This window comes from Clupea harengus, chromosome 12 (assembly GCF_900700415.2).
Source record: "Clupea harengus chromosome 12, Ch_v2.0.2, whole genome shotgun sequence".
In the NCBI taxonomy this organism is placed as follows: Eukaryota; Metazoa; Chordata; class Actinopteri; order Clupeiformes; family Clupeidae; genus Clupea; species Clupea harengus.
The window spans coordinates 8,393,480-8,411,532 of record NC_045163.1 but is presented as its reverse complement, the minus strand read 5'-3'; the positions used below and the strand labels follow the sequence as shown (position 1 = coordinate 8,411,532).

The following is an 18,053-nucleotide window of genomic DNA, read 5'->3' as shown; positions in this document are numbered from 1 at the left end:
AAACAGACTCAGCATTCAAGGGCACTCTCCTTTATTCTCTCGTGTGGTAAAAGCAAGTTTGGGAAGCAGCAGGTTAATGCCATATGGCGAGATTGCTTTGGAATTACAGCCCCCTCCTCCACCTCGTGTGAGGGAGGTTAAATTGCTCTGTGTGTGGCTCTTCCTCTCCTTCAGCCCGTGGCGTGCTTTACCAAACCTGGCTAAGAAAGCTAAGAGAGCGAGAGAGAGGTGGACAGAAAGTGAGGGCAGGGGCAGAGAGAAGGAGAGTGAGAGAGAGAGAGAGAGATGGAGGGAGAGATGGAGAGAGAAGGGGGGAATCGACTGTTACGATTAACAGAGAGGAGAACTGTCTCCTCAAACAGAAGGCTGTTCAGGGAGGCGTTGAATAATTCATATGGCACTTTATTGTCGATTGCCTGCGAGGAGCTAACACGGTAGCTTTATGTGGCGCATTCTCCAGAAGGTGACTCACGTAAAATGACAACAGACGCGGAATAAAAAGCAGCTGATTAATTAAATTTAGAGCTAATGCTGTTTAGGGTTGGCCTGTGCCAGTCTGTGCCAGATAAGCAGCCTGCTCCCGCCTTTTATGTCGCTGAAAGTGAGCATTTCTGCTCTTTTTTTCCCGCTGCCATCATTTTCTCATGAGCGATATGAAAACAGCCATAATATCATCAAGGATATGGCCCCTTCAGAGAAGATGATACCAAGGAGGAGGGCTAAGATGGGAATTATGCTAATCATCAGCCAGGCTGCGCTAGGAGTGAAATCAGACATGTCATGCATGCCTGTGTGTGTGTGAGTGTGTGTGCGCGTTCAGGTGTGTGTGTGTGTGAGAGTTGTATTACCTGAGTTCTCAAAGTCCTTGTAGGAGGCGGCCCAGGACTCCACCATACCCTGCAGCGTGTTCTCCATAATCTGCAGGTCCGTGACGGGGCAGTTGCACTGGGGAAACTCCTCCGCACACTTGCAGATGCACTGGCTGTTGCGACACATGTACTCTCCCTCCCCGTTGCACATGATGTAGCTGAGGGCCGACTGCACAAACTTCTCCTGCAGGTACTCTGGGAAGATGACCTGGAGACCTGGGAGAGGAACAGAAGTGTCTGCGTTTAATACTTTAGTACTCGGAGAAGATGACCTGCAGACCTGGGAGATAAAAGATGAAAGCAGGTGTCTGTCTGTATTACAGTGTTCGAAAAGTAAGTAACGTGGCATCCTGTCAAGTAACTAAATTGCTTTAACCATGCACATGCCTTATAACAACACGAAGCGCATTGTACTTATCAATTAATTTGTACAAAGTATGTAATATAACATGAGGCGAACGTTTCTAAATGTGTCCATTCAACGAGTGCAGCCTTTGGGAAGACCCAGACAAAAACCGATGCAAAGCCTCTGTATCGGACATGAAAATAGACCCGTTTATAGATGAATCGTTTTGTGTATTTTACAGCGAGGTAGGAAAGTTTGTTTTTGAAGTTTGACTTTGAGCTGCCCTTCTTGGGTGGGAGGGCTTTGCATAATGGGATAAAATAGGCCAGTGATTGATGCATTCTGTCTTGATCTGTTTCGGCTTATTTACCATGCCTGTCAGCTGTGTGTGTGTCTATGTGTGTGTGTGTGTGTGAGTGTGTGTGTGAGAGTGTGTGTGTTTGTGTGTACTCACACACGTGTGTCTGTTTGTGTGTGTAACTTTGTGTGTGTGTGTGTGTTTGTGTGTCTGTGAAAAAAACTGTGCACGTGTGTGTGAAGAGATACAGTAGCTTTCTTGATGAAAAGCCTGCTGGTCTCCAAAGGGTAGAGCATATGTGGAATAGACTCTTTGGCTGCTGATAAAGCAGCTCCCCACTTGTGTCATTTATCCTGCCCATATCTCAATCACGCGATCTAATACACGCCATTTATACACCAGTGAAAGCATCAAATGCCTTTGAGTCCAGAACAGGTATTTGCATCTGAAAGGTAGAAATGGCAAATAGTCTCCAAAATCCTTCAGTATAAGGAATACAGTGTCTTGGCTGTGGATAGTGCATAATAGCTCATACATGTGAGATTTAAATGACTATGTCCTTTATCCTCTGTTGTCATCGTGTTGGAAGGTTTAGTATTATGGATATCTGCTTTAACCCCTGAGAATACTGCTTCAGGAAGTTTGAGAAACTAAGTTTCTGCCATTGCATGGAAATAATCCACAGTGTAGTTGGAATATTCATTTAACCTTGACTTTTAACCTTGACAGACTGGATGATGATCTGGCAGAGTCATTTTGATTCTTCTCCTTTCAGACATTGTCAGTAAAAATCAAATACTTCACAGCTTCAATAATTCATGGCTACAATATTTCTTTACACCAATCATTTGCTGGAAACTGACAGACGAGAAGAATTTCCAGACACTTAAGCGCCCAAATGGCATTTTCACAGGACTCCTTCATCCCCAGCAGCCCTCCTCATCCTCAGTGCGAACCCAGCTTAGTTTACACGTGCTGCTCTGTGTTGATCACGCAGGCAGATTTACCCACCAGGAGCCTTTATCAGGCCTGGCATTGCTTTTGTTTCCATTCATTATCAGCATTTGGCCCTGAACCCCCAGGGAAGTAAACGCACTCTCCTCACGCCTCCGTGCCCCGCCCAGGAGGCTCATTTGCTGGCCAGTCCGTCATCATAACGGTGCCGAGTAACCACACGGGCGCGGACACGCTGGGGGGGGGGGAGAGACGGATGGATCATTTCTGACTTGGATGGCGAAGGGCTTTTTCCCCATCAGACTCCGCCCACGCAGCCTATATTCATTTAGCTTGATGTATTCCTGGGCCTGAAACCTTAATGTGATTGGTGGGCGAATCCAGATGGCGGGTTCACGCTTCGCCGCAGCTCGACGACAGTCGCGGTGCCACTGGCCCAAGTTCACAATAACACGCCGCGCTCACCCGCTCTCCTTTCTATATCACATCAGAGATAGCAGCGAGAGGGGGGCTCAGCCACTGTCACTTGTCAGTATAATCAGAGCCACACACACACACACACACACACACACACACACACACACACACACACACACACACACACACACCTCCTTCCCTATTCACTCTCCCATCATCCACCCATCTCTCTTCTTTTCTCTCTCCGTCTTTCCATCTCCAGCCGGCCCACTCTCTTTCCTTCCCGCCCGTCATTTTTATCTTTCTCACTTTGACTTTCACTCTCCATCTCTCACTCTCTCTCTCTTTCTCTCTCTTAGCAGCTGCCTAATATTTACCCACCTAGTCTGATGGCATCTCTCTAGATGCTTTAAAGGGAAACAATATCATGACAAAATGCTGTCAGACTGCTGTGGTGGGAGACAAGAGAGTCATGCTGAGGACACACACACACACACACACACACTGTACACCCAGCTGTCACTGGCAAGGACATGATGGGCAAACAAGCAGACAGAAATCATAACACACCACTCCCCAGCTCTGCATACAGTATGTAAATACAGCGACAGAAAAAAGCTGGATCACAAATACTTACAAAACAGCAAAACACAGTTAGAACAAGCAGCATATGCTGTTGGAGAGGCAGTGTGCATCTAAGTCTGCAGACTCTGCCATGGATAACCATCTGAGGAGAGTGAAGGAGGGGGCAGCATCAGGGAGTTTAATGGGCCTTGTCTAAGGAGTTATAAATGCAAGAAGGGAAACACACACACACACACATATGCACACATACATACGCACACAGACACACACACACACATACATCTACACACATACACACACACAAAATACGCACACACATGCACACGCACACACACCACACACAAGTGTGCACACACACACCTATATCTACACACATACACATACACACACACACACACACACATACACACACATACATCTACACACCCACATGCACTGCGTCCCGATAACGCCTAACTTCATGCTCTGTCAGTGCAAAAAATTCTCCTTCTGCCTGGGCTTGAAGAAATCAATTGTTGTGTGTGACATTAATCTCACCCCATAATAAACATCAGCAGTAACTGGATGCTTCTCTGGCTCACACTCACCCTCACACAAACACACACTCACACACACACATTCACACACACAAACAAACAAAAAACAGTGCCATAGAGTTTGACAAACCCACAGTGACCTTTCAAACGAAAAGTTCATTGCAATGCATGCTGTTAGAGGAACGCGCATATGACAGTACAGCAGTAAGCTCGCCCTTGACTTGAACTTGAGTTTACAGCTATATTTTTGGGCTTTCCATGCCACCATTCATGTTGCTTTCATAAATGCCTGGAAATATCCCTGGAATTCTGAGCCATTATACTTCACATTTGTGTTGATGCGTTGTACTCCATGCTTTAAAATCTCTGTGCCCTGCTAAAACACTGTGCTAACACTTTGACAACTGTCTGAACATCATGTTCAAAATCAAAGTTTTCAGAATGCCTTCAAAAATCTAGGTGCCAAGCTAAACCACTGTAATGGACATGTACACAGCTGCTTGAAAATCGCTGTGCAGCGATAATCCATTGTGGTCTACAAATTCACAAACACCTGATGTGCAGTGCAAGTGCTAAAATCTCTTGCCTCCCCTTCTGTTCTTCCTGTGGGCTTCAAATCCCTGGAGCCCCAGCCCTGGAGGCACGCTGGCCCTCGACCCAGCTCTGTCTCTCTCTCTCTCTCTCTCTCTCTCTCTCTCCCCCCCTCTCTCTCAGGGCCTTTGGCAAGTCGGCAGGCACACTCTACCTCATGAGCATCAGTTCCATCAGTGATTAATTGACCATTGTATGCCCACAAATTCACAAGGTAATCATTACTTAATGCACTGGTGCAATAAAGTAAATGACTTCAAAGGCATGCAGAGTTACACCAGGCTGCTGTTCCCCTTCGGTAACTCTGGGGAACGGGGTGGGGTGGGGATAAAACATGAAGACCTCTCTTGACCCTTTAATGAAGTCACAGGGGTAATATATTTTTGGACAAACCTGAGAGAGCGGAAATGTTATTCTTTTTCGGTGTGAAAGTGCAATTAATTTGACATTGCCTTGTGAGAGTACTGTAATAGTTAGATTGGGTCTCTACTGTAGGTCTCTTCTGGTGCTACTGTTGACTAGCCCATTACATCGTTTTTTTTTTAATACAATGGAGTACGGAGTGAATCATCATCAGATCTATAACACATGGGACAGGAATGCCCATTAAAAACACCATATTCTTTTCATTGAAAAAATAAGTTAAATACATGGCTTTGGGTATATTGAAGGTTTGCAAGTGAAAATGTGGTAAAACCAATACAAATGTCAAGGCTGGTGTGTAAACTAGGGTGTAAAAACCGACGAGGTGTGTTATTCCCCTCATTTGAAAAAGCACACGCCTCACTACACTCATGACACTGTGACAATCATCAGACTTTGACAACGTCATTTTTGCAGGTAGTGCTATGAATCTCTACACAAGAAAACCTTCAGTAAATTAAAAGCCAAGTATACTAGTCCCTTTTAACTTGTCAGTAGGTTTAACAAGCCAAGAGTACTTCTGGAAATTACTCTTAAGTGACTAGTCACACAGAGACTATACATAGTAAATTATACAGTTCGCTATAGCTGAGCTTATGAACTGTGATTACTGTATTTAGCTTAGTGTCATTTTGTGTATGGATGGGCTGAGACAGAAAGCCTGAGCTCTATACTTGAGCTCCTCAGCTCTTTGAGACATTTGTGTGATTTGATCTTATATATATCTCATGTACCCTGGCAGACTGCAGTATTATTTTATAGGTAACCCTGCAGTATTTTACCTACTAATTACTCATGGCAAGTTACTTGCTATTTAAGTAATAACCACATATCTTGGCTACTTATGGTGGCATCATAGGAGCTGGTATTTATTTGAAAAAGTCCGTTACCACACTGGCAAATTATACACATTTACATTTTACACATTTAAGCCTCATGTTGTGTTCCATCAAAAAATCATCTATCAAAATAAATTGTATTGAGATCCATTAATTTGTTTTTTTAATAATACAAACTTGTTAAATTTCTTGTGTCACTGGCAAAAATGACCTCTAAAATGACTGCCCAAGACTGTAATACAGAGTATTATCAGTGAAATGTCAGGCGTCATATTTAGTGCAGTTAACTGGGTGTTAATATGAATAGGTACGCATTGTCTTCATACATCATATTGTGATTTTGACCAAGTGTTATATTGTGAAATTACAGGTTTTATTATGTATATGTAATCTATGTTTTATATGTGTGTTATTATTAATAACTACTTACAATCATGAAATCGAAATTTGCTCTGGTTGCATGTATGTTAAAATATCTTGTGAATTTCCCTTACTTTATAACACCGGGTGGTGCAACATCATTGAAAAGAGGCTTAAAAACTAGAAATGATTAAAAAAGAAAAACTATAAAATTTTTGACCAGAACTCCAAGTATAACCATGTTGCGAACACAACTTGATGCAACTTGTCGAGAATAGATTTGATAATCTTAAAATAATAATTGCAGTCGTGCTCTTGAAGATCTCCTTGTGATGTGCTGTAAGGGCTTTTATATCCCACTGGTGATCTTTCTATTGACTGACATGAAGGCCAAGTACATCAACAACTTAGCTAATGTCAACACACAGCAAAAATACATCCCGTTTCAAATCAATATGTATGTTTTTTTTTCTTCCCCTCAATCTAAGGGAGAAGAGAAAGAGAGAAAAAAATAAAACGTGGCAACAGGCAACGTGAGCTACAGAGACCACACAAGGAGTATGTATGCCAGCTCAAGGTGGTTGTACTATCAAGCTGTCAGAAACACAAGCTCTCACATGAGGAAGGCAAAACCGAATCGATAAAGGAGAAGAACATGTGAGCGAGTCATTGTTTGGAGAATGAAGGCTCTGGGAACATATGGCCTCTGACAGCGAGCGGCTTTGGAGGACAAAAAGGGCTGATTTATGAGTCCGGGCTGTCAGGGCCCGGAAACGCCGTCTTGATTGACCACCTCCAATTCAGAGGTGACCTCAGAGGTCAGCGCCGAGGGATTTCATCAGGCTGGAGGTTGAGCCAAGCCTGGGGTGAAGGAACCGGAGGATGCCATCGTCAATCTGAGGAATGAGCCGCCATTATCGGACATCCACGTCAGGAGAGAGACCCTATAGGAGAGGATTCACTCGCCGTTGTGGTTATGTCCTCAATAACGCACAGTGCACAACATAAAGGCTGATTAAAGCATCCCTCATACTGTCTATATTGGATTCGATCGGCACCACTGTTAGACTTTTTATCTAATTCATGATCTGACCAGCGTCTGGCATACTGTATGGTTAATAGGTTTCTGTCAGAGTGTGTGGGGACATGTGCATTGGAAGGAATGTGCGTGCACAAAAGTGTGTGTGCGCGCTTGTGCGTGTGTTTGTGTGTGTGTGTGTGTGTGTGTGTGTGTGTGTGTGTGTGTGTGTGTGTGTGTGTGTGTGTGTGTGTGTGTGTGTGTTTTTCCAAGGGTGGGCTGGTTTGGTTGATGAACATGCATCCTTCCTCTGCTGAAGCCATTTTTCCACAGTAGCTAATTCATGAATTACATCTGCTTCTCCATCTGCATGGAGATCCACATATCTGGCCACAATCAGTTGTGACAATATGGTGGAAATGGGTGCACGTATTCATTTCTTTGTGTACCAAACGTTGCGCAGGTGCAACGGGAATGGTTGAGAAATCAGGAACGTGGTGATGAGCATGTAATCCATCAAGCTGCAGATGAATTGCCTGTGGGGCCGTTTAATTTATTTTCCCTTTCACTACTTTGAAAACTGTTGGCTCAGGCTATTCTAACATATTCATAAATCTTCCACGATGGGCTCACAGCTCCTGCTAGACCAAAAAAAGAATAGGAGAGGAGGGAGAACAGGGGGGAAAAAAGGAAAAAAGAAAATTACTTTGCTTTTGTTTTCCAGCTAATTTATGGCAGTTATAGAGTGGATAATTTTGGCTTGGGAAAGAGTTAGGTGAGGTGGTGCAAATCTCTTAGTCTGGCCTAGCTCATCTCTGTTTTACAGGTAGATGAGGACTTTTTGCAGGAACTAACAGACAAATAACCAGCCCGTTTAACTACGTCTTGTTAATCCCCAGCTCCACTCGATTCCCCTTCTCCTTGATGTGTTGGTATTTAAAGTTCCCTGGGGAGACATGGGATACGCATCTCAAGACAAGCCAATTTCTCAAGGTTATTTACACTACAGACAAAGCAATAGACAGTGGGGAGGGGAGAAGAAGTCGAATGAAGAAAAGTGACCTGTAGTCATTACTTGTTTGCTGGTGACCAATTCTAAAATATAATATTGGAAGCTTCAATGTGTAGAGGATTTCAGATTGTTTTGCTAGTCAGACCAAAAGTTTAATTGTGTGCTTGACATTTAGTTTACATTCATAAATAGATTAACATCCATGGAAACGGTTCAAGGTATTCTCTGCATTATTATATAAAATGCTATTTTGTCTAATTACATAATTTCAATACAGCTAAATTATATGGAAGGCTACACACTTAGAGACTGAGCAGTATATTTGCTTCCCCCCTTTGGATGTTAGTGTTTTCGAACAGCAATGACCTACTCCTACATTTTGTATTCTTGCTTGTATGTCTGTGGGAGGGAAAATTACATGTTTTTTTTTTCCTTTCTGTCCTGTTTTTTTTTTTTTAAAGATCAACTATTTGCTCACTGTGGACTCACTGTGGATTTTAATGGGTCCATTTCAACCCTGTTCATTGTGCTGGTTTCCTTGGTGATCATGGGGGGGGGGGGGGGGACGCCACTGCAAAGACCTCGGTGAGCAGCAAAACACATAATAGACTGAATATAAATAGCTGAGCAACTGTCCTGTTATCCTGGAGATGGCGTCCATAAGGCTTGATGCTTAAGTGAATCACTCAGATGCTGTGTATTTTCACGGCTCTAACGCAGTCTCTGTCCTAATATGTTTTGGTTTTTCTCCCTCTATGGCATGCTATCATAAGGCAAACAAACATGAGGCATCTCTTCTATTGTCTGTTATGTGTTTTTGTACAGCCCATCAGTTTAGCCGCTGTTGGGAAGGCACTGCGGATGCCACAGAGCTTTGATAGCTGGCTCTCCCCATGTCTGATTGTGTGTCCCCATTTTAATCTAAGGGGAACCATAGAGGATGCTGCACCATGCTGTGTGACTGTGGTATTATCCCTCAGTGCTATCTGCACTTTGCAGCCATCAGATCGCAAAGACTAGCCTCTCTTCTCCGATGGGGGAAAAAAAAGTAAGAGAAAAAAAAGCTATTTCCAAATGTCAGGGAGCTAAAACACTAGCTTGTACACAGTATCGCTTTCCCATTAAGACATTATCTTTTTTTCCAGTCTAATCCTGTCAACTTCAAATGTGAATATTTGTCTTTGCGCTCAACTCTGCCAAGCTCTTGAAAGACAGTTAAAACATTGCAATGCAGTGCCAAGTGAGTTTGGTCTTGACTTTAAGATTATCATATCCGTGAAATATTCTGTAAAACAGCATTTAGCAAGAATAGCCCTAACCTTTGCTCTAATAATGTGTCACTCAAAGTCAATCAACAATGAATATGGGCTTAATGAACACAATTTTATAAGGCTCTCTTAATTGAAACTGTTATAAAGCTGGATTAAAAATGACTGAATTTAAGTGGGTTTCCACGGTGGGGCCTTTCACAAAGTGAAATTGACTTTTTTTGTCCGTCATGAATGTAAGGTATAATTATCGCTGCAGCTTTTGATTAAATGAAGCCAATAGACTTCCTGGAGCTTTTTCAGAGGCTTGACACATTGCTCCTCAGGAGGATTTTTCCAGCCCCCACCTTTTTAATAACATCAATAATTTCTGCCTGCCACACACAGTTGTGTCACACAAAGCATTTTGACTGAAATGTCAGCGGCACACTTCAAGATGTGCCAGCACATTGGTTTAGCAGTCACCTGGCAGAGTGACACGGTGACAAGCCTAGACCTTCACTGGTCCTGACAACATGGCACAGGAAGGCAACTAGGATGTCCTCAAAACTGGGTCTCCCTACACCCCAACCCTCTCTCTCCCTCTATCTATCCCCCCTCCCTCTCCCTCTCCCTCTATCTCTCTCCTTTTTCTCTCTTTCTGCCTTATTTCCAATGTGTTTTTGAGTGAAATGTAAAATTAAAATGAGCAAGCTGTGTCCCCATCCTCTGTCGGAAAATGAACACATTATTATGCAAGTTGCTAAATATTGATGAAAGGTGGGTAAAATATTTTATTTAGCACGGTCTGGAGATGTGCTCGCCTCTGGCAATACGCTGCTTTTCTCTGCCATTACACGCTGATTGAGGACAGGCCTGTACTTATCCTGAGTTTCTCTCATGTTTGGTAATCTCATGTTTCATGTCATTAAGTGTTCAGTAATTGTCCCAATAGACACAATGGGTATTTATATTCTGTTCCACAGTGGGAATGCACAGAGGATGAGAAGGGTCGGGAGTCTATCAACATGCATTATAAATGGCGCGTAAAATGTTCAAAGTCAATAGAAATGCTCTATATGCGGTGAGCGCGTCATGCCCTCTGGGTCTGCCACAGCCTGTGCCACTGCGAGTCCTTCACTGATGAATAACCAAAGGAAGCAGAGACGAGAGCACTCTCAGAGCAGGCCGCTCTAGCACCAAACACAGCTGAAAAAGTCAAAGTTAATATAAAAAGTATAAAGAGGTCTCCACCATAAAGGTTTTGACTCCCCCTCTGAGGTTTTGAACCCTTACATCTCAGTTCTGTCACTATCACCATCACCCCCTACCCCCCTCCCACTCACCGCTGCACTTTAAATCTCTGGAACACCTTTTACCCCCCCCCCCTTCACCCCCCAACCCACCACCTGCCCACAACATACCCGCCCCCACCCCACCCCTGCTCCTCTGGTTGTATCTGTGCAGACCCCCAAGCAGTGCCCCCTCCGCACCACCCCTGCAGAGATAACTCAGTATTGAGATTGGCGGGCAGCTCTGCCTTGGCTTGGCAAGCAGGGTAAAGCGCGGGGACCTCCTCTGGGACTGTAATGATCTCTGCGCCGCTCCCACTCTGACCCCACAGCGTGCCCTTGAACCGCGGGGCGCACAAAGGGGGTGTCAGGTGCCCGTCTCCAGGATACGCAGCTGTTATTGTCTGGGATGCCAGGCTCTGGCTTGAATGGCAGATGAAACTGTTAGGAGCGTTGTGGGGGGTTTTTTCACATCTTTTTTAGTCTTGAGATGCTTTTGTCAATAGAGGTCAGACTTAGAGATACAGAAATACAGTCAAAGCCCATGGCTCACAGACAGTCCCGTACAGTACAGAGAATTTGCTGTCTACTGGTATACATCAGAGCAACAGCCAGTGATTATACATTTCATTTGTTTGTTATTGTACGCAAGGCCCTGATTGTGATAATATAATATTATATAATACAATATATCGCTCATTTATATCAAACACATTTACTGCAAACAACATTTTCTAGTATTTTCATCGCTGTTTGTCCATAAAAAACATTATCATATTCATCAAAAAGTTCATATTGGTGATTTTGATATTGTGAAGTCATAATAGCAAACAAGTGTGTATCCTCAGATCCTACCTACACAGTGTTTCAGAGGTGACCCATTTCTCCATTTGACCAGGGATCAATGCCCATTTAAATGTTGCCTCTCTCTGCTTTATTTGTTGACAGGTCTATTAGCATTTTCAAGCGCCGGCCAGAACAAACAGAGATGAGATGGGTAAACACCATGACCCAGCTACAGCAGATGCACAACTAAAGTCATCTAAAACCTATGTCATGCAAAAAGAGTAAGTAATACAAGATAATTTGGTCTATCAAATGACTCTGTTAAATTAATATCACCAAATTATCTAGTTAATAGTGGTACACAGTAGTCTTTGCCCTCCAAGGTCTTTGCAGCAAGCAGTGCTCATATAAAATGTATACAGTTAATTAAGAGAGACAAAAAATGTAACCAATTAGATCGTATTCTCTCCCCAGGGCCTCCAGGAACAAACAATGACCAATCAGATGTTAGTATATTATGGAGCTAAATAATCAGGCTAATCAATCTACACCCAGGTGAAATGACTACAAATGTTACCTCCCATTGCAGGGACTCATTAGGTGATCTAGCAAGAACCTTTTTCCTTTGTCAGAGAAGTGTCAAAGATGAATAGAAATATGATAATGGGAAACCCAAATATTGAAGATCCCACACAGACAGGGACAGAGTTACTCTTCACTGTGCTCCATAAGATGATTTAGTCCTTCTGAGTTTGCTAGGCGTTAGAGGTGCTTGTATTAGTCAGTAATATGAATGGCATCAAAGGCCTTTATTCAAAGGTGTGTGATAAAATGAACTGAACAGACGTGTCTTTGCGTTTGTGGGAAGGGGTGTTAATTGAGGTCCCTATCCAGTTAAACATATGTTTATCCACTGTTCAACATATTTCCACCATGTTGCTCTCTCTAGGTCTATCAAATTGTTTCAGATCACTGACCACAAAAGGAGTAGCATTGGAGAGAGAGTAATTTAGAGACATGAAAGTGGGCTGTTTAAACTCTTCTTACTGGGCCACGGTGGTCCAAACACATGCTCTGATTAAAGCTGTGACCTTCTACTGGGATATGTGCAAGGTTTGAAGTGCTCTGTCTCTTGGAAGATTTATGCATCGGGAAAAAGCGCTTTAAAAAACTGAGCGAGTGAGTTAATTTTTTTTTCTTTTTTTGTGGACATGATGTGCTTCCTTCAACCTTTTGTCTTTTCGGAAATAGTCGTGTTGTGCTACCATGTCAAATGTACTTTGCGATCCCTGCCCCCATTCATTTTAAGAGATTAAGTCATATCACTCAGGAAGAGCATGAATGAGATGCTCTTAAGTCTATTACTTATTCTATAGAATGTACTGGCAACTCATCATACTGTCAGATTCATCATTGTACGGGAATGTTTTTTTTTTTCGTAAGTAGCCTTCAGAAACGAACTGCAATAGGGAAATAGCAGAGTCTCCATTTCATCTTTAACTCATCATATGTTTTGTTATTGTTGTTACCACTTCATACCGCTTGTATCTTTTTGTTTATTTCATCACGCTGTGTTCACAGTAGTCTGTGTTCACACTAGTCCGTGTTCCTCTGGGCTCCGTCAGCATTATCGCCCGACCCCACATGCAGCAAAATGCAGAGACGACAGGAGATGGCAATTTTATTAATGGGAACAACACTTCCCTTCAAAGTGACCTTTTTCCTAATTCGCTCTTAAGCACAGACTGGAGAGTCAGCTGACCAATGCCTGTGGACAGGGGCAGGGCCTTCCCAGCATGGGTGGCAGGGGAGCTTCTCTACTGTCTATTAAGGCACCGTCAGTGCCAGTCACCGGGGCCGCCTTCTGTGCCCGCCTGGCAGAGAGCTCATACATCAACCGAGTATAAACACAACTGTTACTGCCAGCCGAGCGCGCACACACACACACACACACACACACACACACACACACACACACACACAGCCTCTCACACACACACACATACACACGCACACACACACACACACACACACACACACACACACACACACACACAGACAGACACACACAGCCTCACACACACACATACACTCGCATACACACACACACACACACACACACACACACACACACACACACACACACACACACACACACACACACGCCAGCTCAACTTAGAGCAGAAAATGTCATCCTGATTCTTCTCCATCTCTCTCACCATCCCTCTAAGTCTGTCTGTCTTCCTGTCGTTTTCTGTATCTTGGCTCCTTCTTCTCTCTCTCTCCTCTCCTCTGACAAACTTTACTGGGATGACAGATTACCCCTGTACACTTCCAAAGCAAAAGGCTTGAATGTAGGGTTCAAAAATAGAATTTTCAACAGGCAAAACTCTGTTTCTCTATATTCCTCTCTCCGTTTTTCTCTCTCCATCTCCCTTAAAGGGTGAAGGCTGAAAACAGATTTCATAGACAAGTGCCTGGCAGTCATTCACAGATATTTAATCTCATGTCACGAGAAGAGGATCTGCCAAGGGACCATGCATTACAGTAGTTGCCTTTACTAAGGCAGGGTTATTTAGGCATGGGGGTCAGCAGGCACAGCGAATCCGGTCACACAACCAGGAGAAAACTAAGACACAATCACACTATCAAGACCTGCAGTGATAGAGGAGTGCTACAGAACTTGATTCTCCATCATTTCAAATCATTACAAAGTCAGGGTCAACAGGGCATTTGGTATCACTGCAACTTCATCCAGGCATACATCTCTGCTAGCCATAGATGGATAGAGTAGAGTTCCTTTGTCATTAAAAGCGTTCCAAGTTCAAAACTGCATTATTTTCCAGTGGCAGTGCTAGCAGGCTAGGGTTGGAGAGGGAATAATTTTGTAATGAATGACACATTACATGTCAAAGCTTGACTGCACTTGAAAGTTGGGATTTTAGTGATGAAAGGTGCTTTTTGTGTGTATGGGGAAAAAAGTGTTGGCTGTCTGCATGGCGCAGGGCTGGAGCCTTCAAAAGGTGGTGAGACAGCCACTTTATCTAATATGAATACGTTGACAGAAAATCCGACCTGTTCAATAATGAGAGTGAATTATAGATCGGAAATCTGTCTGCTTTTTTCCCCATGAAAGAAGCGCAACCGTGGGGATGGGACCCCTGTCTGGCCGCCACTCATCAGCACAGTGACAACATCACATTTCCCCATTGCAGACCAGCCAGTACATCAGTGCTAACAAAGGCTCTATATACCTGTACTGCAGGCTTAGCCCGACGACTACCAACACAGGAGCCTGAGAAGCACATCTGACAGACAAAGTAATTATCCAAATCCATACAGAGGAAATTAACTTCTCAGAAAGGAGTGAGAGGAGAGAGAGGAGAGAGAGAGAGAGAGAGAGAGAGAGAGAGAGAGAGAGAGAGAGAGAGAGAGAGAGGGAGCTCAGGCTAGAGGAAAGTGTGAGTACGGCAAGAAATCTTTCTGTGGCCTTCACTCACTCCCAAAACATCACCCTTAGGGCTGATCACTGGTCTTAGGTGAGGCAGTCCACAGTGCTCTCACATGACAAATCAAGAGAAGAGAAGAGAACAAAAAGAAAAGAAAGGAAAAAGAAAAACGGAAGGTAAATTCCAATCGTGCTGTTTTTTTGCTGACAGATTTGAGGAAGCAGCACAATGACTCCCTGTTCTCTGGCAGCAAGCATATTTCTGCCTTGCTTTTCTTGCACCGCTTCTCTCCACCAGAGTCAAATATGCTTCAATCTGCTGTAAACAGTGGAGTGCATATGGACTGAGCATATTTGAGACCTGAAGGCGACAGAAGGCGTAATTTATCATAAAACCGATTATTTTGGAGGATAGACTGCTTCCTGCAGGTCAAGACGGAGCGAAACAATGCATCAAAAAATGAAGTGGGAGACACCAGGGCCAAAATCAAGTACGAGGACAACTGATTACAGCCTGAAATGACTGCAGGCTGAAGAAATAAATATGAATGAAAAACATCCCGTTGTGTTCAGCGGCTCAGCTGCTCCTCCCACCAGTCTGAGGCAATGTGGGGAGTGCTTACCTTGCAGATGGAGTTTGTTCTCGGGACTCTGTAGGAGGATGGAGCTGACGGAGTCCAGGTTGTCGTAGGTGTTACATCCCAGCGGCCCTGTGCGGGTCTCTGTCACCTGCAACACAATCAGAACATTCACTTGACCCAATCTGTAAGTTTGGTCATCAATGTGAACATTTTAGATTATTTATCTAGAATGCTCTTATGGAATGGCTAGAGATGCATATCTGATGGACAGCTATATTATTCTATTCTATTCTATGCTATGCTATGCTATGCTATGCTATGCTATGCTATTTTATGCTTCTATTCTAGTCTATTCTATGTTATTCTATGCTAATGCTATTATGCTATAAAGCGACACTAGTGGTTCTTAGCCTAGTGTTGACAATGGAGTTTATGATAACTACCAGCAGGAAGGACCTTACAGAACTTTTTCTCTCTCACACACACATACATACACGCATCCTACTTGCATATGTCACAGAGGTTCATATTCTCTATAAACACGAGGTGATTCATCAATCTATCAGTTGCACAGCCTGCAGCTTCAAGGGACCTCCTACACAGTTCATCTGAATGTGTGTGTTTTATCTTCTAGACCTGAAGCAAAAGTCTTGTAGGCATCAACGCCGGAGAGTACTGTTAACAGAGCACTGGAGGAAACTTCCCTGTCTTAAGGGAGGGGCTAAGGGGGAAGGTAGAGGAACTAATCGCCTGTTCTTTCTAACATCCCACTCTAAGTTTTAAAATAGCCTCCTACACAGAGTTTCAGCCTTGTTCAGCCTTTTTTTCTCAGCCAGGGAAGATTGCAATGATTAAATATGATAGTGCTTTTAGTCCCTCACAATCTTTAAAGGGCTTTTTCAAAAGGAGCCTACGCCATTTAGAAAAGTAGTGGTCAAAACCATGACGGTCTATCCTGAAAAACAGGCATATAGTGATCCGGGCCATAGTACAGCTAAACCCAAAATGTCTGTAATTTTTAACCCTGTTGAGTTCATTTGGAACATCAGCAATTTTTATTGTTATTGATTAATCTAATTTGCTTAATTTTGTCATTGTCGTCATTACACTACTTGTATCAAATGTTTTGTAAGTCGCTTTGAAAAAAAGGGTCTGCTACATACTATAATAACTATAATGATTTTTTGGGTTTTCAGCATGCTCTAAGCCAAGGCAATATCAGAGGTCAAGAGGTCATGAGCTGTTGCAGCAACATACTAGGGTGACAGTGACGGATTAACACTGGAGCCGTAATAACAGCCTCTACACAGCACAGAACATGTAATCCTTTGTCAACTGCACACAAACGATTATCACCCTAGTCTCTGAGAGAGTGCAGCGTGAAACACACATCTTTCTCTCAACACAAACAAAGAATGAAAAACTAGATTGGGCCCATGCCCATTGTTGTGCCCTTCAATCAATTCCATCACACACACTCACACACACATACACAGGCACACACACACACACACACACACACACACACACACACACACACACACACACACTCACACGCACACGCACACGCACACGCACACGCACACACACATACACAGGCACACACACACACACACACACACACACATTGTGGCACAACAAAACAAATTATTTTCTGTTGGGATGATAAACATGAGGATAAGAATTCAAGTAAACTAAAGCATCTGAATTAGTCAGGAGGAATTTAAGAGATTGTTGTAGACTATTAAAGTGTGTAACTCTGTCTAAACCATAAGACGTTTCTTAATTTTCTATAACACATGACTACACATGCGTTTATTCATCCACACTGCCCAACTCACAAACACACACACACAAGGACACTCAAACATATGCGCACACACACACTCAGACAGAGCAGACACGTGATTCTTCTGCCTGATAATAAAAAAGTGCATCCAAGAATAAAAGTAAATATAAAGTATTTTGAATTGGTCAAGCGGGACTTGCCCTGCTGTATGAGAAAGTCTTCATAACTATCAGTAGTGATGCGCAGGTCAACCCATAACCCGCAGGTCCCGGGTTTAAATAATATCAATTTTAAAATCTATGTGATGACAAATTTAGGCTAATGTGCTGTGAATGCAGGGAAAAGTAGGCTCTATGTTTATATTTTTATGTTTTTTTTATGGTTTGAATTGCATATAATTTGTGTTGCAACTTAATTACCATGGGAAATTGTGGGTAGTTGAGAACCACTGGCCTGGACCCAGACGCGATTGCTGTGGCATAGACTGTGCCCTGCAATCAATGTATTATGCATCAGTGGTAGCAGTGGTGGCTCCTGCATAACCATGTTGCAATAGCCTGTAGCCAGTTTTGGTGATGCTTGTTTTGGACCGCATTTTCTACATTGGATTAACCCATGAGGATTAGAAACCGCTCTTGTTTAAGCGATCACTGGTGCGCTAT

At 43.3% G+C, this 18,053-nt stretch overlaps 1 protein-coding gene across 2 annotated transcripts in view; it reads right to left on the bottom strand.

Moving 5' to 3' along the window:
• Positions 1-18,053, bottom strand: part of brinp1 (bone morphogenetic protein/retinoic acid inducible neural-specific 1) — an 86,269-nt gene that overhangs the window by 11,512 nt on the left and 56,704 nt on the right. For both annotated transcript variants that reach the window (XM_031577223.2, XM_012814730.3), the window contains exons 5-6: positions 15,645-15,750; positions 849-1,085 (exon numbers count right to left, since the gene is read on the bottom strand). In XM_031577223.2, coding sequence (XP_031433083.1) covers positions 849-1,085; positions 15,645-15,750 — 343 coding nt within the window. The remainder of the gene's footprint in view (positions 1-848; positions 1,086-15,644; positions 15,751-18,053) is intronic.